The following is a 24,254-nucleotide window of genomic DNA, read 5'->3' on the forward strand; positions in this document are numbered from 1 at the left end:
GAACCATTATTTGTAGTACCACCGAGAGAGAGAGAGAGAGAGAGAGAGAGAGAGAGAGAGAGACTCAGAATGATGCTAGGGCTAGGGCACTGTGGAATCAAAATTTTGGCCAGGCTCGAATGGCACCCAGTTCTGCTACTTGTAATATCAACAGCCTCCCCTCACAAAACCTTAGGGAAAAAATAAATACAGTGGTGCCCCGCAAGACGAACGCCTCGCAAGACGGAAAACCCGCTAGACGAAAGGGTTTTCCGTTTTGGAGGCGCTTCGCAAAACGAATTTCCCTATGGGCTTCCTTCGCAAGACGAAAGCCCATAGGGAAATTTCCGGGACAGCGGGGAAGCGCAGCGCGTCTTCCCCACTGTCCTCGGACCTCCTCCGAAGGCTGGCGGTGGGGCAGAAAGCCCTTCTCCCCGCGCCAGCCTTCGGATGGCTGTCCTGAAGACTTGCGGTGGGAGGAGGGTTTTCCTTCCCACCGCCAACATTCAGAATGCTGTTCTGAATGTTGGCGGTGGGGAGGAAAAACCCTCCTCCCACCGCAAGCCCCGGGAACAGAGGAGAAGCGCTGCGCCCCTTCCCCTCTGTTCCCGTACCTGTCCTGAAGGCTTGCGGTGGGGAGAAAAGCCCTTCTCCGCACCGCCAGCCTGGCAAGCGGTTTCCATAGGAATGCATTAATTGATTTTCAATGCATTCCTATGGGAAACCGTGCTTCGCAAGATGAAAAACTCGCAAGAAGAAAAAACTTGCGGAACGAATTAATTTCGTCTTGCGAGGCACCACTGTAAGTTGTGCTACAGCAGCCACAGCTCAGGGTGAACCCCACACCTGAGAAACTGTTGGAGAGTTTTGTGGGATTATTTGCATAGCGTTCTAGTTGCATAGGCCCTGACCCCAGGACCTAAAGAATTAGCATCTGTGTTGCATAAAAGAAGAACTAATTTAGAGCTTTGCTTGCGGCTCGCCAACTGCCCTTTGTCTGTGCTTCAGAGCTAAAGCAGATGAATAGGTCAGCTACTGTGATTGCAGACCCTCCAAGTGTCCCTATTTCCCAGGGACAGTCACAGATTTACAGAAGGCACCCCAGTTTCTGATATGATCCCAGAATGCCCTGCTTTTCCTTAAAGGTAAAGGGACCCCTGACCATTAGGTCCAGTCGTGGCCGACTCTGGGGTTGCGGCGCTCATCTCGCTTTATTGGCCGAGGGAGCCGGCGTACAGTTTCTGGGTCATGTGGCCAGCATGACTAAGCTGCTTCTGGTGAACCAGAGCAGTGCATGGAAACGCCGTTAACCTTCCTGCCACAGCGGTACCTATTTATCTACTTGCACTTTGACGTGCTTTCGAACTGCTAGGTTGGCAGGAGCAGGGACCGAGCAACAGGAGCTCACCCCGTCGCGGGGATTCGAACCTCCAACCTTCTGATTGGCAAGCCCTAGGCTCTGTGGTTTAACCCACAGCGCCACCCGCGTCCCTGCTTTTCCTTAGGATGTCCCTATTCCCATCAGAGAAATGTTGGCGGTTATGGTAGGACGTCCCTATTTTCGGTGGAGAAATGTTGGAGTTATGTGACCCCCGAGCCAAGGAGATAAGTAACGATGATGAAGAAGAAGAGTTTGGATTTGATATCCTGCTTTATCACTACCCGAAGGAGTCTCAAAGCGGCTAACAATCTCCTTTCCCTTCTCCCCCACAACAAACACTCTGTGAGGTGAGTGGGGCTGAGAGACTTCAAAGAAGTGTGACTAGCCCAAGGTCACCCAGCAGCTGCATGTGGAGGAGCAGAGACGTGAACTCGGTTCACCAGATTACGAGTCTACCGCTGTTAACCACTACACCAACCTTTAGAAGACATCTGAAGGCAGCCCTGTGTAGGGAAGTTTTTAAAAAAATGTTTAATGTTTTGATTATGTTTCTATAGATGTTGGAAGCTGCCCAAAGTGGCTGGGGCAACTGGGATATAAATATAAAAACAACAACAATGACGACAACGACGATGGAATAGGACGTCCCTATTTTCATCGGATAAATGTTGGAGGGTATGTGATTTATCTGCAGCTAGTTTATATTATACAACAGGCAATAATGGGTTGAATCTTTGAAATCCTCCCCTTGAAAAAAAGACTGCCTACACATACAATACTAGCATTTCAGGACAAATGCTAGCTTAGAACTTTCTAGACTGAACCAATGCTCCATCAAATCCAGTACCCTGTTTCCAACGGGGCTGAAAATGTTTTCCCAACAATAAGCACCAATCCTCTAGTTAAACCTAAGATGACCTTTTCTGTTCTCCGCCTGCATCCTTTTCAACTTGCAGCTCCCTGACCCTGGAATGCCCTTGTACCTGATATCAAACACACTTCCTCTGTTACTACGTTCAAGAGCCTCCTTAAGACACTGGTTCACCGTGGCTGTTCTGGACTTGGGTTTCCTTTCTGTTTCCTACAACCCAATTTTGCACTCAATCCCACCACATGGTCAGAATAAAGGCCAGTCTTACAATTAGGCAGAGTGAGGCAGTTGCCTCAGGCAGCTGATTCTGAATGTCCCAAAAGGCAGTGCATTGTTGTTTATTATTATTCTGTCTTTACTTCCAGGGAAAGGTGCTTGGGGTTTTTTCTACCTCAGTACCAAAATAACTTGGCCAGCCTTGGGGACTATGCACCTTGATTGGGGGAGCAAGCTGTGCCTAGCCATTATAATAATTATAATTATTTCTAATTACCCACCCTGCAGTCTAAGGTTCCAGGGTTGGCTGCAACAATTAAAAAACACCATTAAATGCAATTCAACGCAACATTAAAATTACCGAAATTAGATGTGTCCTTAAATATACATCTCGTGTCAAAAAAGTGCCTTCTCTAGCTTCTGAGGGCAGAGGACTAACGTCCCCTATATATATATAAAACGTCCCATATATATATATATATATATATATATATATATATATATATATATATACAATTTAGAATATTCATTTAAACAACCTTAAAATATCAATGACTCCCCTTCCTCTCTTTACATGGTTCATTTTGCATAACATAAATCCCTGCGTATTTTATATAAACTAAACCATTCAGTATTCCATTATTACTTCCATCAAAACTTATTTACACTGTTGAATTTATCTTAATGCTGCCAAAGTTTTCAAGTGTATTCAATTTCCCCCTATATATTCAATAAACATTTTCCAATCTTCTTTAAATGAATCTTCTTCTCGTATTCTGTAAGTTAGATCCACAAGCTGTGCATATTCCATCAGTTTAAGTTGCCATTCTTCTTTGGTTGGGACCTCACTCATTTTCCATTTTGGGGCTAACAAAACATAGGTCACCATAGTGGCATACATAAATAACCTTTTTTTGACACCTGGGATTTTCCATCTGAATTGTCCCCAACAAAAAGGACTCTGTTTTTTTTTGTTGTTGTTGTTCTGTTTTGTTTCTTTTTGGAAAGGTGCTTTAAAACATTTTTTTCCAGTTCATTATAAATTATTTCCCAATATTCTTTTACTCTTTTACAGGTCCACCACATATGAAAGAATGTACCCGCGACCTCAGTGTATCTCCAGCACTTATCTGATTCAGTCTTATACATCTTAGCAACCTCCACCAATCTTAGCACCCTCAGGCAGCAAAATGCCTTGGGCTGGCCCTGATTAGAATCACATAAGAGAACAGGGGGCACAATGGTTTGCCCCCCCATCTCTGTCACAACCTCTGTCAGGATGCTTCCTACTGAGGGTGTTTGACCTCCAATGTGCAGAGGGCATCAGAGCTGAGTTCAAGGATGCAACCAAGAAGATGGGCCCAGCCAGCACATTGCCACTCTTCCTAGTGCAGTTTGAATTGCAATGGGTAATCAGTGCCTGAACAGGGCTCCTGGTACCCTTGTAGCCTCATATCTGCCTCATATACTCATGCTATAATGGCATCTGCACAGTAATGCACTTGTGTGAAAGTTGGACTGCGGGAGGGTCTGTGTGAAATTGCCCTCAAAAAACACACTATTTGGATCAGCTGCAAGCGTAAAGACCTCTTGCCGAAATGTCACTTATTTGATATTGCCCAAGACATGAATAGCTGTTTCACACATTCGCTGATATCTAATTAATTTGATACAGCAATGGCACTTAATTGATAAGTAGACTACTCATCGCCAGTCTGCTGAGCTACCACTAGCAAATGCATTGATTTGAATGTGTAATGTGCAATTAATTACACAAAGAGCTAGATGCACCTCTTAAGATAATTAGACTTCAATAGATGCTTTATTTACAGGCCATGGATACTTAACATGCAACAACTGCCTTATTAAATATAAATGGTCCACTTTGTTCAAGATCCTCACTGAGGTCCTTAGTTGTGCTGCAGTTTATATCTTTTTATTTATTTATTTATTCATTAAATTTGAATACTGCCCTTCATCCGAAGATCACAGGGCAGTTCACAGCACATATCCGAAGAACTCCCCCTTTTTGGTGAAGCTTTCAAGGCTGGGGGAATGCCATGTGACCTGAAACAACAACAGCTCCAATGCAGGACCCACAAAAGCTTTTGCTAATACAGTGGTACCTCGGGTTAAGAACTTAATTCACTCCGGAGGTCCGTTCTTAACCTGAAACTGTTCTTAACCTGAGGTACCACTTTAGCTAATGGGGCCTCCCACTGCTGCCGCGCCACCGCAGTGTGATTTCTGTTCTCATCCTGAAGTAAAGTTCTTAACCCAAAGTACTGCTTCCAGGTTAGCGGAGTCTGTAACCTGAAGCGTTTGTAACCCGAGGTACCACTGTATAGCCTTGTATCGCCTTTGTTCCTTTTATCTTGCTCTGCTCAAGGAATCAAACCATTTCTCCTAACTGCAACCGTAGCAGGTCAAATTCATCCCTTGCAACCATTCCCTCTTTCCTGATTCTTCCTCGTCTCAGGAGGAGGGACCAGTGCCAGATTTATGTATAGGCTAAGTAGGCTGATGCCTAGGGCCTCTAAATCTAGGGGGCCTTGCCAGCCCACCCTCTCCCCACTTCTGCAGTCTCCCCTCTCCCAAAATTGCAAACCCAAGACTTCATGTGAGGGGAGGACAACTTGGGCCTCTAAATCTAGCCTGCCTGCCTCGCCAGCCTGCCCGTTCCCCAGCAGGCAACAGGTCTGGGAAGAGCGAGGCGTACAACGGGCACCACCAGTGAAAAGGCCCTGCTCCATGTAGCTTCTGCCCTGTCATTTGAGAGGGTGCCCATTTGCCCTCCTTCTTGACATGGAATGCTCTCTATTGGAGTCTCCAGGTCCAGTACAAAGACCATAAGAAGGGAGAGCAGGGACCTTGAAGTTCCCAACAGCTGTTAAGCAAGCAAGCAATCACACACACAGGTCACCTTTGTCACAGTCAGGAAGCCTATGTCCTGGTCAGGCCTGTGCCCAATCTTGTTTTTGTACAGTCTTGTTTGTTCTCAGTAACCAAACTTATATTATCAACACATACAAGCAGAAAAGTTGTTTTCCTTCATTTGCAAGGAATCGTACAAAGCAAAGTGGCACCAATAAAGAAAGGTTTCAGGGTGGCAACAGAAGGCAAACTAAAAATGCTTTTGCAGTTCATCAGAACTATCCAGCAATATTAAGTTATAGGAAAATGGTGCGATTAACAGTAATCCTTCTAGTTGGTTAATTGCTTCGGCAACCTCCATGCACATGATGTGTGATGCTAATTATTTCCCCAAAGAGTTAAATGATAACTAATCAGAGGCAGCTACAGTTGCAAATGGCAACAAAATATCTGTGAAAGGAAGAGGAGCAGGTTTGCTCAAGTGTGTTGAAGGTAGAAATACTGTTTGTAATGAAGTGAGAGCAGTAGTTTACTTGCTCGAATTAACAAATAAGAAAGTTTTGAGAATTTAAATTCTAGATTAAAATCGATTACTTAATTGATATGGGGATTGTAACAAAAACACTGGGGGGGCCTAATTTGAATAGTAGAGTGCCTGGTATCTGGTGGGCAATCTCATCCTTTATTTCCACACTGTGGCTGCAGACCAAATGACCTGTCAGGAGAGTTATGAGTTTCAGGTGAGGATCAGATGCCTTGTCAATCCCAGCAGGTGTATAAGAGGACGACCGCCTTTGCCCTGGCCAGGCGAAGCAGTGGCAGGGAAACAGACACTACTCAGGTTACATCAAGATTGGCCTGTGGTGTGCAGCCATCAAATCCCTGGCTCAACTGGTCTTGCAGGCCCAAATCTCCACCAGCTCACTTTTGTGGGGTGAGGTTCTTCCCCCACTGAAAAATGCATTTTCCTGGATGTGATTGGATGCAGTAAATGACAAAGTCAAAATCTTTCTGTTTCCCTTCTTATATTTCATATGCAAGAAACAGTCAGCTCGACGCACTACACATTACATATTGTAAAGCAGTAATCATTCTAATAGGTGGCTGCTGAGGTTGATTACTAGCCGAGAATAAATGGACTAGGAAAAAGCTAAAAGCAAGGCAGGATACTCAGAATATATCAGATTTAATCAGGCAAATGTATCCCTCCAGGCTACTTTTGCCTGACCTAAGCTTTCCGTTGGGAAACGGGAGTTCAAAATACTATTTCTGCAATGTAATTTCAGGTGCAATGAAGTCACATTAGGAAAGAAGCATGGAAGCTATTTCTCATGCTGGGATTTGCATGGCCAGTAAAGTTAACACCTTGCAACCTGACTGCCTTGAATAAGATTTCCAAACATCCAATGGCTTTTAGTTCTGTAGCTGCTGAATGGACCCCCCCCCCCAAGCTGAGTCAAATTGAGCTGCAACTCTGAACAGGCATGAGAATGAGCAGGTTGAAAAATTGTATTCCCCCCCCCACCAATGTTCGTTCAAAACTGCAGTGATTCTGTTAGGGTAACTCCATGTGTTCCCAGCTGAATATGGCACAGTATGAACCAAGGTGGGCTGCAATCATCTCTGGGGAAGACGGTTATGCAGGAGTATTAGACTGGTTATTCTAATGGCCCTTTATAGTTCAGTAGTTTCACTTGTGGCAGCCCCAATTTTGTGGTCCCATCCCCAGGTAAATTGTTGGCTCTGTGGTGCTTTGAGTGGGGTAATATTTCTGAATTGCCATTTTAAAAAAGTGTGAGTGTGAGCACACACACTGCAACTACAGTGGTTAACCTTCAAGTATCCAATTCATTTCTTGCCTTTCTTGGAATCTTGTTAAATCTGGTGGGGAGGGGAAGACCCCAGCATCTCTCTCTTCTAGTTGCATATGCAGGTCACATAACGCATGCTTGAGCGCTAAAGCACTGCATAGTGCACAACCCACCATTTGATAGGACATTATGAGGTCAGTTGTTTCAGAATGAATAAATATGCATTCTGCAGCAGGCAGTGTGGGGTGTCATCCTTACTAGGAATGTAACGAGGCAGCAATTTCCATCCCATCCTGTTTTTGTCACATTCAGCGCTGTTTCTCTTCTACTACAATTCAGCTTCTGCTAAAATGTATACAGTCATACCTTGGGATGAATACGCTTCAAGTTAAGCATTTTTCGGGTTGCGCTCCACGGCGACCCGGAAGTAATGGAGCGCAACCCGGAAGTAATGCATATGCAGACACTCAAAATGATGTCACGCGCATGCGTGGAAGCGGTGAAACACGACCCGCACACGCGTAGTCGGGTGTTGCATTCACTTCGGGATGCGAACGCGGCTCCGGAACGGATCCCGTTCGCATCCAGAGGTACCACTGTACTATTTGTCTTGCTACCAGCTTACATAATTACCATATTTTTCGCTCTATAGGACGCAGTTTTCCCCCTCCAAAAATTGAGGGGAAATGTGTCTGCGTCCTATGGAGCAAATGCAGGCTCCTTGGCTTCGGTGATAGCAACGCTGAGCCTCCAAAGTGCAGAGGGAGCGCTCCCTCCGAGCCGCGGAGGCTTCCCGTCGCTTTCGCTGAAGCCTGGAGAGTGAGAGGCTTCAGTGCGCACCGACCCCTCTCGCTCTCCAGGCTTCAGGGATAGCCGCACACAGCCCCTCTGGCTTCTCTCCCTTCAGGTTGCGCAGCCTGTGCGCTGCTCTTTGGGGCGGGGGGGGGGATAAGTTTTTTTTTAAAAAAATGATATTTATTAGAGGTTTAAAAATTACAGAAAAAAAAGTAAACAACAAAAAATTTAACAGGACATACATTACAATACATAAAAAGAAAAACATAGAAAAACAATACAGCAAAAAGAAACAATAACACTAAAACACACATCCAATATTCCATATCTTTACCTTTCATTTATTTGTTTCATCGACCTCCTCACACCTCCCTTTTTTGTATTCTAGTTCAATTAATTGTTTCAGCAAATTCTTTCCATCTTTCTCAATTTTTGTTCTATCATTTATCTTAACGCTCTAACCTTAAATTTTTCATTTTGGCCCATTATCAATCAGCTTTTACTTAATTCTTTATTACATTTCTGCTAAAACCATATAACTTCATTCCAGCATCCTTCTAACATTCATTAATTTTGCAATGTTTTTGTAAATATACTTTAAATTTTTTCCAATCTTCTTCCACCGACTCTTCTCCCTGGTCTCGGATTCTGCCAGTCATTTCCGCCAGTTCCATGTAGTCCATCAGCTTCATCTGCCATTCTTCCCTGGTGGGTAGATCTTGTGTTTTAAGATTTTTTTTCTTGATCCCCCCTAAAAACTAGGTGCGCCCTATGGTCCGGTGCGCCCTATGGAGCGAAAAATACAGTAGTTTCAGTGCATTTCAAAAGAAGTGAAACATCAACAACAATGTAAAAAACAATGAGATTATTTACATAATGTTGGCAGATTGAAAATAATAATAATAATAAATAAATAAATAAATAAACCACACATATTGGCTTGTGTGATTTTTTGTCCTGCACCTCAGATGAACATGCAGATTACAGCAATTTCTGCTCCAATTTCCATTTCCAGTAGAATTCCCTGGCATGCCAAATGCTTCCTATAGGAATAGGGCTGTAACATCTCAAACAGACAAGTGTCCCTAATGGAGTGGAGCTGAAATTTCAAAGAAGTTTTTTTTCTTTCTTAAAAAAAAATATGATTTCCCCATTTTTCTCACCTCCTCACCCCTTAGAAAAAGGCCAGTTTGAGTATTTCCCCCCTCTATGAATATTTGCCACTATAGAAGGGTGGGGGGGAGAAGAAGGGAGGGAGCCAACATTTCGTCCCCAGAGTGCCCTGGAATGACACATGTTGCCATAGTAGCTAAAGGTCAGGGATGTCATTTGGAAGGAGTAACATCAGCATACCGTACACTATGTCGTTACATTATGAATAACAATTCCCTTTTATGCAGAGCCAAACACCACTCATTAACTTGCCATGAAAACTGATGGAACACCCAGGGTGAGCTTTGGAGTGCTGGAACACCCTAGATTCATGCATAACTGTGAATTTGGAGATCTGTGTTTATATTGACATTCATCGGTGCTTGCTAATTCTCCCAAGCAAGCAAGACTACACCAGCATTTCTAAATTGGTAGCTACATAGTGCAATAAGCACAGGGACATGCAACTATCTCTAGATTAGAGATCCCCCAATGCCGTGCTTTCCTTGAATACATGTGTAACATGCAAGTTTGCACATGAGTAAAATAGAAACACAAGCATATCCATTACCAGCAGTACCAAGCTCTTATCAGTATGCACTATTGCATTTTTGAATCTCATTGCCTCTTTTAGTTTACACTAAAATAAAGAAATATATTTATTTACACTACACTAAAATAAATAAATATGTTTATTTATTTACATTATATAAACAATGTAAATAAATAAAAAACATGTCCAGGACACTGATTGGGAAAAGCAGCAACTTTGTATTTGCACCAAAATTTACAGCCTCCCCAGTCTTCATTTCCCCTAAGGAACTGGTTCCAAACTGTGGCCAAACTGGTTCCAAACAGAAATAGACAACTATCTTACTTTTAGAAGATATCTGAAGGCAGCCCTGCATAAGGAAGTTTTTAATGTTTGATATTTCATTGTGTTTTTAATATTCTGTTGAGAGCCACCCAGAGTGGCGGGGCAACAGATAAATAATAACTGGGCAGCATATAAATAATAAAATAAAATAATCCAGTTATTTTGGACTACAACCCCCATCAGCCCTAGCAAGAATAGCTAGGGTTGATGGCACTTGTAGTTCAAAACATCTGGAGGGTGCTTGGTTGAAGACAGCCACTGCTGTGTTCTGCATAACCCTTGTAAACCAAATAAAAGATAAGGCAGAGCAAAATGAGTCCTTATTTCAGCACACTGGAGACTAATGTGAAAAAATGCAATAAGCAGAAAGTCAATGCCATTGAAATTTGATGGCATTATATCTAGTGGTATGTAGGGTTTTCTGCTTCAATTTTCCTGCCTCAGATCTGTTTTGCGTTTGCAGTTGGGTTTATTAATGCGAACACATTGTTCATGCAGCCGTGCATTCAGCGACTTGGCATAAATAATTTATCTGCAAGCTGACTTGGCTGGCGATGCTTACATAATTGAAAGCCAATCCCACACAGTTTATTGTGGAAGGTTTATTGGGAGGGAACAGGCACAGCTTCTGGGATGCTGGCTCAAGAGACCAGGTTTTCGGAGTCTGCTTTTCCAGCATGGAAGCAAACAGCCTTTTTCATCCTTCCACTGCTGCGGAAGGAGAAGCATCTTGGAAGTGAGGGGCAGAAGAGCCAAACTGAAATTTCGCGTACGTTCCCCGTCTGTTGAATTCCTCGAACTGAAGGGTATCAGGAATTTTGATACCCTGATTTCAACATGCCCAAATTCCAAATCTGTATGGAAACTTCCTTCCCCTGCTCTCAAGTCCTAGAGATAGTTAAAAATCGTCGATGGAGCATGAGACTCTTAATAGCAGAACTGTGGCTTCAAGCAAAATATTGGGCAAAATATTCCTAGGTTGCAGGGGTTCAACTAGACGACCCTCGTGGTCCCTTCCAACTCTGCCATTCTATGATTCTATGAAAAAGAAACATGTAAAAATGCTCATTATTTCAGGTTGTGCATACAGAAACTTGCACACCCCAAGACCACCAACTTATATTTCCATGCAACCCTATTGCAACTGTACTATCCGTTTTCTGCTCAGATTAAGGGTTTGACCCCCTAAGCAGGCACTTTATCGCTATTGCTCAGCAGTTGTAGCTCACAGTTATTTATTCTTATCCTTTTGGGGAGCCCAAAGCTCTGGAAGATTTACTCCTTTCACTGGACAAGCACCGGGTCCTCTACAGAAACAATTTTCTATAGATGAGGTGGGAAAACTTTCTGGGCAAACTTCCCAGTGATGAATGGGGCCAAAGGCAAAAGCAGACAGAGCAATGAATGTGCTGTATGGTATATAGAATGTGCTTTGCATGGTAGGCTAATCACTACAGACATTCACACACTCCCCTCTGTGCTCCACCCAGGCAGGCAAGAGTAATTGTAAGAGTTCAAGGACACAAGCAGAAACACTCAAGGAGGTTGTGAAGCAATGCTAGTGATGGGTGTTGCCTGGGGAGCCCCCAAGGACCAAAGAGACAGGCCCAGGGGCCACGGCATTTGGCCCCTGGGGCTTGAGGTTCTCCACCCCTGTTGTATCACGAGAAGCATGGTATACAAACGTAACAAACACAATTATTTCACTCCACCTCCTAAATCCATTTTGGGTGCTTCTGATCGGAAGTTCCCTCTTTGCTCCTGGTTTCAGTTTACCACATTCCCTGCTTTCCTCCATCTTTCTCACAGTCGGCTGAGTTCCGCCAATTGCCAACTGGCAACAGCTCACCTGGATGAAGTCACTGAGACTGGTATGTTGGATGGAAGACAATAACCTCTATCCATGCCTTTGAATTGGGTTCAGTATCCATGGAAGTGTAAAAGCCAAAACAACAACAAAAAGAACCTAAGGAGCTGAAAAGGTCTCTGGAAAGTCTGGGGTATGGATGGAAGACTTCATTGGTATGTGGTCTCCAATGGAGTCTTCCATCCATGGTCCAGGCTTTCCAGAGATGTTTTAAGCTCCTTGGTATGTGGTCTCCATTTACTTACTGGTTATTGACTGACAACAGAATACTCATGCCTGGGAGGTTCCCTTTGGGCTGAAAAGCAATTCAGTCCTCCCAGCCAATCAGAAACAGGACCTGGAGACTGAGAACCAATCAAAGCCTGATAAATATCCAATGAGTTAAGGAAATGGAAAGAATCTATCATTATCTGCATAGCACACAATACTGATTTGTTTACTTTTAATATTTAGCTATCTCCCCACAAGCTGAAGGCAGCTTAAAATTTATTTTTCTAAAAAATACTGTCACGATTAGAGCGACTGGAAATCTTTTTTTTAAAAAAAAAATCTAACCACAAGAAACAATGAACACATAAAGATCCCAGAATGCAGCTAAGAATCTTTGAATCCATCCTTCGACTTGTGATGGTCTGGCAAAACAGAGGGGCCACATACATCATAGTGACGTTATGCCGCCTCTGGTCACTCAATTCCTGAGCCTTGGTGTTGCTGCTAAGAAGCCCAACCTCCACTTCTGCCTGCCATTGGCTGAAATATTGACTGTTCTTTGCATATGGTTTGCATATGGTGATTTTCCAGCAAGTTTCCCCCAGACAGGGGTCTTCTAGAGTGACAGCTAGTGAGGCACAAGGAGTGGTCAAAAGAAGAAGGCACTATCTGTGTGAGCAGAAATGTGGTGCCTGGAGGTGTTTGGATCTTGCCTGCTTTCTTTTGATGATGATATCATTAGCAGGGTCCCATCCAGTGATCTCAATTGGCAAGGGAGTTTAGACAGGGAAGATGTGTTCTCTGGACAAGGGGTGGGGGGAAATCTGTGTTCTGTTCTCTCAGGTGCTGGTACCTGACACCAGATCTCTCGAGACATCCCTGTTCCTGGGATCTGCCCATGGTGGATGGAAAGGCAAGCAGCCGTCTAAATTCCCCCCTCGAGCCAATGTATCAGCATATTTTCCTTTCTCCCGGAAAGGGCTGTGGGATGCTTATTTTTGCACTGAATTGTAATATTGTTTGGGTGGCTTGGATAGAACTTCTCAGATGTTTATTGCTGCAAAAATAAATGTCCTATTATTTGCACAGCTGACAGTTGGCTTTGTTGTTCTTCCAAATGGAAAGAGAATATGTTGCCTAGACCAAAATACAGCTATGTTTTAATCTCTCTGCACGCATGCGCTTGGTTTGATACAAGAGGAGAATTCACAACCAGATGGATTTCTCCAGTATATACGTAATGCATTCCTCAAGAAAGTGCTACCCTCTCTGGAAGAGAGCCCCTGAAACAGGAGGAGAAATGCAATAATATTTGTAGGGTAGGTGTGTTTTTTAATTCCTGAAAGAGCACCACATACACACAACTACTGATAAGGATATAGCCTATGTTTTGGAAAGTTGTTTGTTCGCTATGTGTTTTCATAACAAAATTTTGCATGAAGATTCCTGACATCAAGGAACAGGTTTTCCTGTTTGTTTGGATGCAACTGGGCACCATTTTGAATGAAGAAGGCAGACCAAACTTTTATTAGAATTCCCAAGCATCACTGGTTATGAGACTGCAAATCCTGAATAAAGCAATGGGGTTTGGGGCAGTTATTGTGGACCTGAAAAAACAAAACAAAACAAAAAGAGGTGGTGAAATGGGGACACAGTGGGACAGAGTGGCCGTTCCCACGTTTTGAAGTGCCCTGTTTCAGAAAATTTCCCAGGTCAGCTTTATTGTCAGCACTTTAAAAAGATTTTCCTATTTTCCTATTCTTTAAAAAGATGTTTCTATTTCACTTGGATATTTGACAAGAGGAGTGAGTGGTGTTTGCCTTTTCTACCAAGGATGGGTTGACTTCAGTCTTGAGGTCTGCAGGTTATTTTGTTGGTTATTAGAATCCCCATGGCCTAATACCTTGTTTTCAATTTACAAAGCAAGGGTGCACATTCAGAATCTCCTAACAGTGAGAAAGATATAAATAATCTATCTGCCTTTAGGGACATTATTTATTAATTGTGTTGGCTTGTTTATATTGTTGTTAGTTGCATGGAGGTCCCAGTGGGTGGAAAAGCAGAATATATATATTTTCCTTTATAAAAAGAGGTGATAGATTAGATCAGTTTGTTAAAAGGCTGGCAATCAGCTGAAACATTTAAGTTTGCAACACCTCTGTTTTGTGTACACACACACACACACACACACACACACATATCTCTATGAGCTTAATGCTAATTGGTTTGGAGACATAATCCACTGGGAGCTTTTCATCTGCAAGCCCAATTTGTTTGCCCACAAAAGGAAAAATATTATTGAGTTTTAAATACATATATATGGATATAGGTATATAAATATATATACCCCCTTTCCTTTACAGAGCACAAGGTAGTATAGTATACATGGTTCTCCCCCTCCTCAATTATCATTACAGCAATTCTGTGAGTTATGCTAGGCTGAGAAAGTGGCTCATGGTGAGCTTCAAAGCTTGAACCCTGGTCTTCCAAGGTTATACCATGCTGGCTTTCCACACCGGCCTGTATATGATCACACAAGTCAGAGAGCACCTGCATCTCTCATCCAGTGCTGAACATCTCTAAAGCTCAGACCCAAAATGAATAGTTCCAGCTTTGGCAGAGTTCCACAGGCACACTCATATTTCTTCTTGTGCCTGTCGTGACCTAGTTGTGCCATGGATCATTTCCCTATGGTTCGGAGATGTGAATTAAAGCAGGCAAGTCTACATCAGAGCATCAAAGGGGAGGGAGATTTTTGGCTTGATTGGTGGGAGGAAGTATAATCCCATCGCACTCTCAAGACATTTCACAGTTCACCTTCTTGTCATCAAAGGTGTCAGGTTAGATCAGAGGGAAAAAACCTATTAGAGCAGACTGGCAGAACTTTTCCTGATTGGCCTTTTTAGCAGAACAGTATCTGACAAAGAGACAGGAGATGATGGAATCGAGGACCCGAACACTGTTGCCCATGAGACTCTCTTACCCAATACAAAAGTCTTATTGACTTTGACGCATGAGTACAGGAGCCCCTCTTATCAAAGCCACTGTGAAATTGAATCTCCACTTCAAGTAATGAATTTTGCCAGGTCATCCTGGTTGTAACTCATATGTCACAGCTGCACTGGCTACCTAGTTTCACCAAGACCACCTAATCATGTTCAAATATCTCTCTATAAGGCCTAAAAACACAGTCCTTAAAAAAAAGAAAACCCCAACCAACACTGCCCCCATTCTCGGGATTCCAAATTCTGTGTTGGATTCTGTAGTACGGATGCTCTTTGGATCTACAAAACAGGATCCTCTCTCTAGGTTTTTGACTAGTCCAGCTCTTGATAATGGACCATGAGGTCTTTAATTGTCTTTTATTGCTCGTAACTAGGAAGGACTGCTCTCTCCCATATGAACCCACATGTCCTGTTAAACCACGGAAATCACTGGGTGACCTTGGGCCAGTCACAGTCTCTCAGCCTAACCGACCTGACAGAGTTGTTTTGAGGTTAAAAAAAGGAGAGGAACAGAACCATCTTGAGCTCTTTGGAGGGTGATGGCTGTCCTCTGTCTCCAAAGCTGGAGGCTGCAAAGCTTCTGAATACCAGTTGCTGGAAACCACAGGTGGAGAGAGGGCTCTTGTGTTCAAATCCTTCTTGAGGGTTTTCCACAAGCATCTGGTTAGCCAGTGTGAGAACAGGATGGTAGATGGGCCGCTGGTCTGATCTATCAGGCTCTTATGATGTTCTTAGGTGGGATATATAGGCAATAAACAAATAAATACCCATATATCAAATCAATAATGAGGAAGCAGTGGCCCCCGATTCACTTATATGGTATAATCTTCCCTGCTGAGCTTCAGTCCAAATGGCCAACCCTGTAACAGATGGTGTGGATTTTGCAGTGCACATGCCATACTTTTGTACCCTATGAAACTGCTGGAAAATCATGATGCCAACCTCTGCTTATCCCCTGCACCTCTTGCTCCATGGAATTTTGGAAAGAGGTGACCTCCAGTTAAAATTGAGGTAGCCTTTTAAAGGTAGCTCAGCGGTAGATGTGAGATCACCTAGTAAAACTGGTAGGAACGGAAGTCATTGAGCGGTGTGGGTCAAGGAAAACAATGCATTTCCATGAGAATGACATTTATATGGCACTTTTCAGCAGTGCTCCAAAGGGCTGAAGCTGGGCAAGGACATCTTTTGTGAGGTGTCCTGTGATGGGAGGTGTTGTATAGTGGGAAAGATGGGCGACAGACACAGCTCTTTTAAGCAACAGCTCTTAATTATAGCAGTTGTTGTTGTTGTTTAGTCGTTTAGTCGTGTCCGACTCTTCATGACCCCATGGACCAGAGCACGCTAGGCACTTCTGTCCTCCACTGCCTCCCGCAGTTTGATCAAACTCATGCTGGTAGCTTCAAGAACACCATCCAACCATCTCATCCTCTGTCGTCCCCTTCTCCTTGTGCCCTTCATCTTTCCCAACATCAGGGTCTTTTCCAGGGAGTCTTCTCTTCTCATGAGGTGGCCAAAGTATTGGAGCCTCAGCTTCACGATCTGTCCTTCCAGTGAGCACTCAGGGCTGATTTCCTTAAGAATGGAGAGGTTTGATCTTCTTGCAGTCCATGGGACTCTCAAGAGTCTCCTCCAGCACCATAATTCAAAAGCATCAATTCTTCGGCGATCAGCCTTCTTTATGGTCCAGCTCTCACTTCCATACATCACTACTGGGAAAACCATAGCTTTTACTATACGAACCTTATTACAGCAGTTAGCACTGCTCTAAGTCTCTCTGAACAACAGTGAAGCTGGCTGCCTTATATAATGCTCAATAACTTGTAACAGTAACAAATTTCAACTAATTACCCAGCTAGTGAAAGCAACTCTCAGTCCTTCATTTGCATACTGGTGGCCCAGAGTGAGAACTGCAGCCAGTCTGAATACATAACAGGAGGGATTTGGGAACAGGAGGAGACAAGGAAGCAGAACTATCACAAAAGGTGGCAGACCCCCCTGCATTAGAGGTTTTTTGGGTAGGCTGGTTGACCCCCTCTCTCATGCCTGCCGTACTGGTGAGTTCCTTCAATAGCAGAGGCATAGGAGCCAACTCCTAGGGGCCACGGGGCCTTCAACCTCCCCAATAAAATATTTGAGAGGGCTGCCCCCTAAGTTGATGGGCCTTGCCATTTAAATGGTGTCCATGCACCTTGTCATGTGATCGATCATGTGCCATATTTTATTCAAGTTGGCACCCGTGAGCAGAGGGTTCGTCTTGCTGGCCTTGGAGGTCCCTTCCAAATGTATGATTCCAAAAGTAATGTTTGTTAGAGAGAAGGATAATGTAGGTCCTTTCTCCTCCCCAAATCATCATCTCCCAGGGAGGGGCAGTGTTGCTTTTGGGAGGGGCCACACTGTAAAACCTGCCGCTACAAGATAACATAGCGTGACAGAGGGACTTCGCTGAAAGAGTCCAACTCTTACATGAAGCAGAGTGGCTTCTGTTTTAGCTTATGGTCCTTTACCTTAGCTAGAACAGAAGCCACTCTGCTCCTACTGCCAATCCCTGTAATTATGCACGTAGCCTTCTCATTGCAAAGCTTACCGGCACAGCCTTGCAGAAGCTCCGTAATGCGGCAGCCAGTCCCGACTTGCAGGTACCCCTGCTGCAACATCCTCTGAATCGCATTGGGATTGCAGGCTTAGGCGGATTCCTTTTCATTTCCACTGTTTCATGTCAGGCCATTATCTGCTCGAGTTAAATCAATACAACAGGTAAGACAAATTTCCATTGCCTCCACTCTAATCCAATATTGTGGCAGAATTAATATCCCTCTCTCAACCCACCAGAGATTCGGAGCTATTAAATCCTAAATTAAGGGTGTTCTGTTTTGCATGATACAGTGCCGAGTCTTCCAGAGGGGGTTCAGTGTCACTTCCGAACGAGCATCTGCCTCGAGTGCTGCTTGGCTTTCCTTTGTGATTACTCGAGGAAGCTTTCTGCCTTCTATTAACCTTTCATGCCTTGTTCTTTGGGTCTCTTCTGGCTAAAGCCACGTATAGAATCTAGCAGCCAAGGATGAATTACTGCTGATGGGTCTATGGGATTAGTGAAGACTGGGGAGGGGGTGACTCTAGCACATAAATGGATGGGCAGACACCGTCAAGAGTCAAAAGTGAAGTGCAGCCTTTCTTAGATGATTCAATCCAATGCAGAAATGTGACAGAGTTACTTGTCCTTCCAGGAGGTCATCTTCTGGGCCTCTTCTTCTCACCCGGGGAAGCTTCCTTTCAAACAGGAGACAAGACTTCCATTGATCACATTGCTTCATATTGGTGGGACAGTGAGTAATGAAGGAGGCACGATCAGAGCATCATGGAAACTCCCCAAAGTGAGTACCAATACTTCTTCTGACCCACCAATTTTAAAGAATCCAACTCAACACTAGCTGTGCAGAAACAATTCAGAATACTACAATTTTCAACACTTAGGGAGGAATTCAACGCTTCCAATAGTCCTGTCTGTTTCAGCTTGCCCAATGGATTTATAGATCGCTTAATTGGCAAACTGGTTTACATAAAAATATTATTTAAAATACAGGTGAAATACAGATTTAAAATGTATATAAAATATAGATTTAAAATACAGATCGAATAGATCATTGAAATGGTGATAAAATCAAGTTTAAAACAAATTGGCATATAAAACGTAATGATTATAAATAATATCAGTAGTTTTAAAACTAATACACATAATGAAATTACATGTTAAAATTGTGTGTTGAAATTATATGTCTGTTTATGCTTCCTTAAACCAAACAAGTGATCATATCCTTGGGTTAGATCTCACCTCCATGTGCACTTTGCAACAGAGAAGTGGCAACCTGGACCTAACCTGGACCTGCTACTGAACATGGGGATGGTCCTTACATTTCTGCTGGCAATGAAATCTGGTTTCTACCTGCCTACAACCTCTCCTGGTTCAGAGAAAATGCACTGCTACTTTTTCCATTTTGCCGGAGAGCAATTTTTCTAGAGGATTTTACTTCCGAGCAAGAAAGTTGAAAGCTGTGAAGTCAAGGAGCTCTTTGAATCAAACTGTTCATCACAAATTTGTATGTGGGGCTGGGGGGGGGGAGAACTGGGGTGAAATAAAAATGTTGGTGGAATGCTCTGAAATTCAGAAATCTGGGTGTATTTGATTCCAAGGGATCTCAGAGTATGACATCATGGATTCTAAACAATAAGTAAAACATAAATTGATACAATCCCCTCCCCCTTCCCCCCACACATATACAAAGCCAGCCATTGGAAAAAAAGCCAAGGAAATTGGGAGGAAAAAACCCAGACGGAATGGCAGACTACATATCCTGGTTTAGGAAATGAGTCTCAGCAGGGATCCAAGACATTTAAATCAGTTGCTAGTTTCTCCCCCCTTTTTATTTCCTTTAAATGATGTGTTCAGTTACTTCCAGACTCCCTCCCCATCTGCATACATAATTGGGTTGCGTTTTTATCCCCTTTAATTCATTGCCATCTTTGCAACTCTACAGCCAAAGTTTATCAGGATGTCTCAGTCCTTGTCTGCTTCCACCAGGGATTGCGTCTCTGACCTTTTTTGTTTATTTATGTCTCCAGAAGCCAAGCGGCAACTGCTTTCCTTGGTTAGGAAGAAGGTGCACTTAATCACTGGGGAGAACAGGAATGGCATAATGAGAAGAGAAATAGGCTGTCGGATAGGAGAAAGAGCCCGGAGAAGACAGAGAGGAGACAGGGGAGAGGTTTGCTAGGCAGCCTGACTGCTGGAACAAATGCATCTTTCTGGTTTTGCCAACTATTCTTCCCTTTCCTGCTCCTTGCTCTGCTCCGGGAGCCAATAGGATGCTGACGCATCATCATACTCTTCTGGGGCTTTTGCATCACTCCCAGATCTGAAATGCTCTTTCAGTCCAATGCCACCATTTGGCATTTTGCCACAAGAGAAGTAGAAGCACCCACGGTGAGTTAAGGACCATTGCACACCTTTAAAGGGGGCACACAATGAGGTTGGGATGGCCTGGGAATCTGATTCAGAGGCTGAACCTGAGGAATCCCAGCCTGCACAGGAGTCCCCGCCTCCAGGGCTGGCTGAGCCGGGGCAGGGGCTTGAATCTGAAGGGCCCTGTGCAGGATCCTCAGGAGCAGACACCAGCTGAATCCACTCTGGCTCCGGAGGTGATCGAGGACCCATTGCCTGCAGGTGCTCCTCTCCCAGCCCTGTCAGGGGAAGGTGAGGTTGCCTCTGGGTCCAGTAACCCTCCAGCCTCTCCTGAGCTGCAGAGGCTCAGGGCAGAGAGGCGGAGGGAACTAAGTTCTTGCAGGAGGAGTGCTCGCCTCCAGGCCAGGAGAGGCGAGTCACCTGTGGACCGGGGCCGCCCTATGCCTCAGAGGAGATAAAGGCCAGCCCGTCCAGTCCCAGGTTGTGGGAGCAACATCGTTGGTAACCTGTTCCTGCCAGCACCCTGTCCTGCTCTTCCAGAGTTCCTGACCACGCCAAGCTCCTAGCCTTGGACCCCGCTTCGCCCTTGATGGACAGCCTCCATACCCTCGACCCAGTACCGGACCCAGACCACGCCGCACGGTAAACCCCCCCCCCCCCAGGACCAGCACAGAGGTGCTGCTTCACACAGCACATAAACTAGGATTTAGTGATGTTCAGCAATGTGGACGGCTTTAGAAGGGGGTTAGACATAGTCATGGAGAATAAGCCTATCAGTGGCTGCTAACCACAATGGCTGTGTTCTCCCTCCACTCTCTGAGGAATTATGCCTCTCAGTATCAGTTGCTGGGAAGGCAACCGGACAGAGTGCTGTTTCACCCAGGCCCTGCTTGTGGGCTCACCATAGGCATCAGTTTGGCCACTGTGAGGACGCATTACTGGACAATGATGGACTTTTTTATCAGATCCAGGAGGCCATCATCCTACTGCTTGGGCCCTAGTGAAACAGCCAGCAATCCTTCCCTCATCAAACATTTCACAATCCCAAAGCAAGGAGATTCCGACGAAACATCAGGAATAACGTACTGACAGTAAGCGCTGTTTGACAGTGGAACCATCTCACTCAGAAGGTGGTAGACTCTCCTTCACTGGAGGTTTTTAAGAAGAGTTTGGATGGCCACCTGTCATGTATGATCAAGTTGAGATTTCTGCATTGCAGGGAATTGCACTGGATGACCCTCAGGCTTGCTTCTAACTTGGTAATTCTATGACCCCTTGGAGAACCAGGCCTTCTTTTTATGGGAAACCCTACCTTTGAAAGAAAACCTGAAACATACACACTCACTAGAGACCCCATTGCGCTGACATAGAGTCATACCTTGGATCCTGAATGCCTTAGTACTCGGACGTTTTGGCTCCTGAACGCCGCAAACCGGAAAGTGAGTGTTCCGGTTTGCGAACGTTCTTTGGAACCCAAACGTCTAACGGGGCTTCCATGGCTTCCGATTGGCTGCAGGAGCTTCCTGCAGCCAATCAGAAGCAGCACTTTGGTTTCCAAACATTTTGGAAGTCAAACGGACTTCTGGAATGGATTCTATTCAACTTCCAATGTACGACTGTATAAGCAGTGGTATTGGTCTTGCTCTGTTGACTGAGGCTCAGACCCTGTAGCAGTGGATGAAGGTTGGTGAATTCAGGAGACAGAGCCAAGCATACAAAGAAGTAGAGCTGCATGGGTTAGGGGGCAGAGCCCATCAATGGACCATGGATAAGGGGCCTAGAGCTAGCATGGTTGGATAACCCACTGATGCAGCCTGGTGGGTGAGGAGTCACATGTGAGAGCAAAATGCAGAATGGTCCTTTGGCTCCAACTTGTCATCCTGACAACTTGTCATCCAGAGACTTGGGATCTGTCCTATCATAAGTGCTGAAGCAGCATGTGTAGTGACACTCACTATCGTGAATGGGACCAAATCTGCAGGAAGTACTAACATTTCAAGATGGATCCCCGCCTCTCTGTGCACACTTAACAAGAGATTCTTTGTTTTAGCACCTCAAAGGCAGCAGTGTGTGCATGAGAGAGAGAGAGGCAGAAATTTCATATTGGAATTGGACAGACACAGGAAAGATTCCTTTCCTGAACCCATATTACTGTGATATTATTATACACGCACCTCCTTTAATCAATTTAACATAATATGACCTATGAGTTAATCTTCCCTAATGAGAAGGCCACCTTCACTCCATTAAGAGACAGATATATCATCAACCTCATCTTCCAGATGAAGAAGGCAATTATGAAGAAAGCCTGGAAACGGGAGATACTAACAGGATGCAAAAGATGTGACGGGCAGTGCATGTCTGAAGGGAGAACCCAGGGTACCAGAGGAAGGTGAGGGATGCTTAAGGAATTCACTCTTTGCAAATTCTGAAATGGACTGACCTGATTCCACACCTCCTGGGTTTGTATTTTATGAAAATGGGATAGAATGAACATATGTGACAGAAACTGATTGATTCTTCTCTCCCCAGAGGTGTACTCTGTTTCTCTTCTGGACAATGGGGTACCATGCTTGAATGGACCAGTTATAGGCCTTCTTTGTTTCTGCAAAACCCTTGGACTATCTTTGGAAGGAGACATCTCAATTTCTGTAAATGGGAATTTAAGTCACTCTGAAACATATCACAAGACTGATTTGGCATCAAATAAAACCATCTGACAATGACTGGCAAATTTATTTTATTGATCTTATTTATACATTTATGTAACACCTTTCTGCCCTGCAAGGGCCTCCCAAGGCCATTTCCAATACATGTATAAGATGAATACAATACTAAAACCATCCCAGCAATAAAATAATAAAGAGAATTGGTTTGTAAAGACAGATGGGGCTATGGATTGCATCTTCCAATGGTTGTCAGCTACACACACATGCACTTGTATACCTTAATCCACACATAGTTTCTCCGTTAAATCATAATTTCATCTGGATATTTCACTCCTTAGCTACATCTGGCTTTGTTTAATGTCAGTACATTAAGCAAACCACATTTTGTAACAATTAATGGTACCCTGGTGAAAACTATTGAGGGTTTTTTAAAGAAAGAAAAAATACAGCAGGTCCATATTGGGATCACATGAACAATAAGTAGTGTCATTTAAACAGGGCTTTTGGATGACTGGGGGATGTGAAAATTGTGGAGCCTCTAATGTTAAAATAAAAACATTGGAGAGAGACTCACATATAAACTGTTGAGTGAGAGGAAATGCATATACGGTCGTATTTTTAAATATATGGGGCAAGGAGGGATGGGTAAAGAATGTGAAGATTTCTTCTCTTCTTTTCTCTGTTAAATGATACCACTCAGTATTATGCATATCCTTCGCTGGGAAGCAGCCAGAAAAATGTTCATAAATCCCTTCCCCTATCCCTGGGCAGAGTTGCAGTTTCATATCTAGAGATACTTAATCCCCTGGTACATCATGAGCCAAATACTTGGGAAGCATTTAAAGCTGTACCAAGCATTTGGAGATGGTGTCCTGATCGTTTGGGCTACAACTCCCATTAATCCCAACCAGCAAACTATGATGGCCAAAGCGGTCGGGAGCTGGAGTTCAACACATCTGGAGGACCCCAGACTGATGAAGGCTGGTAAACATCAAGAAGGCATATATGATGCAGCTTGTTTTCTTAACTGGGCCATTTATAAACTCGTCTGAGAACTTTCCCTTTAAATAACTGGAATATAAAAACTAGAAGATTAGAAGAAAACTCTGCCAAGAGATAAGAAGTTTAGGTTTTCATTTACACATAGGACCAGCACATTCTCAAAGGTATCGCTTTCCTTGAGCTGATCAAGGAAATGAGATTTGTCCGAGCTGAACCATTCCCAGCTTACATTAGGGAATGCTCTTCCCATACAAAAACTTGCCTACATGCAGAAAATTTGGGAGAAGTCTCACAACCCTTCACTTTGAAAGCTACTTTTGTTTATTAAGTCTGTTTGGCCCCTCTTTAGGCAGGTGGCTTTGTGGGCCGGGATTCCAAGGTTCAAGGTAGGATAGCGTAAGCCTTTGAGGGCAGCAGCAGCCTGAGCAGTAACCACCTAGAGCAGGGTTTCCCAAATTTGAGTCTCCAGCTGCTTTGGGACTACAATTCCCATCATCCCTGACCACTGTTCCTGCTAGCTAGGGATGGTGGGAGTTGTATTCCAAAAAAAGGCTGGAGACTCAATTTCGGGAAATGCAATACAGTGGC

At 44.1% G+C, this 24,254-nt stretch overlaps 1 protein-coding gene across 4 annotated transcripts in view; it reads left to right on the forward strand.

The window, feature by feature from the left end:
- Positions 1-22,721, forward strand: part of LOC309533614 (uncharacterized protein) — a 46,036-nt gene extending 23,315 nt beyond the window's left edge. For 2 of the 4 annotated variants that reach the window (XR_014220313.1, XR_014220314.1), the window contains 2 exons: positions 18,263-18,409; positions 18,861-19,148. Coding sequence is in view for 1 of the 4 variants with exons in the window: in XM_082225156.1 (XP_082081282.1) it covers positions 18,263-18,409; positions 22,278-22,387; positions 22,528-22,672 (402 nt within the window). In the remaining 3 variants the exon portion in view is untranslated. Of the gene's footprint in view, positions 1-17,617; positions 17,793-18,262; positions 18,410-18,860; positions 19,149-22,277; positions 22,388-22,527 lie in introns of those variants that run through there. The other 2 variants (XM_082225156.1, XR_014220319.1) reach the window with 2 other exon arrangements.
- Positions 22,722-24,254: the final 1,533 nt, after the last annotated feature.

This window comes from Podarcis vaucheri (assembly GCF_965113315.1).
Source record: "Podarcis vaucheri genome assembly, chromosome: 5".
NCBI lineage: Eukaryota > Metazoa > Chordata > Lepidosauria > Squamata > Lacertidae > Podarcis > Podarcis vaucheri.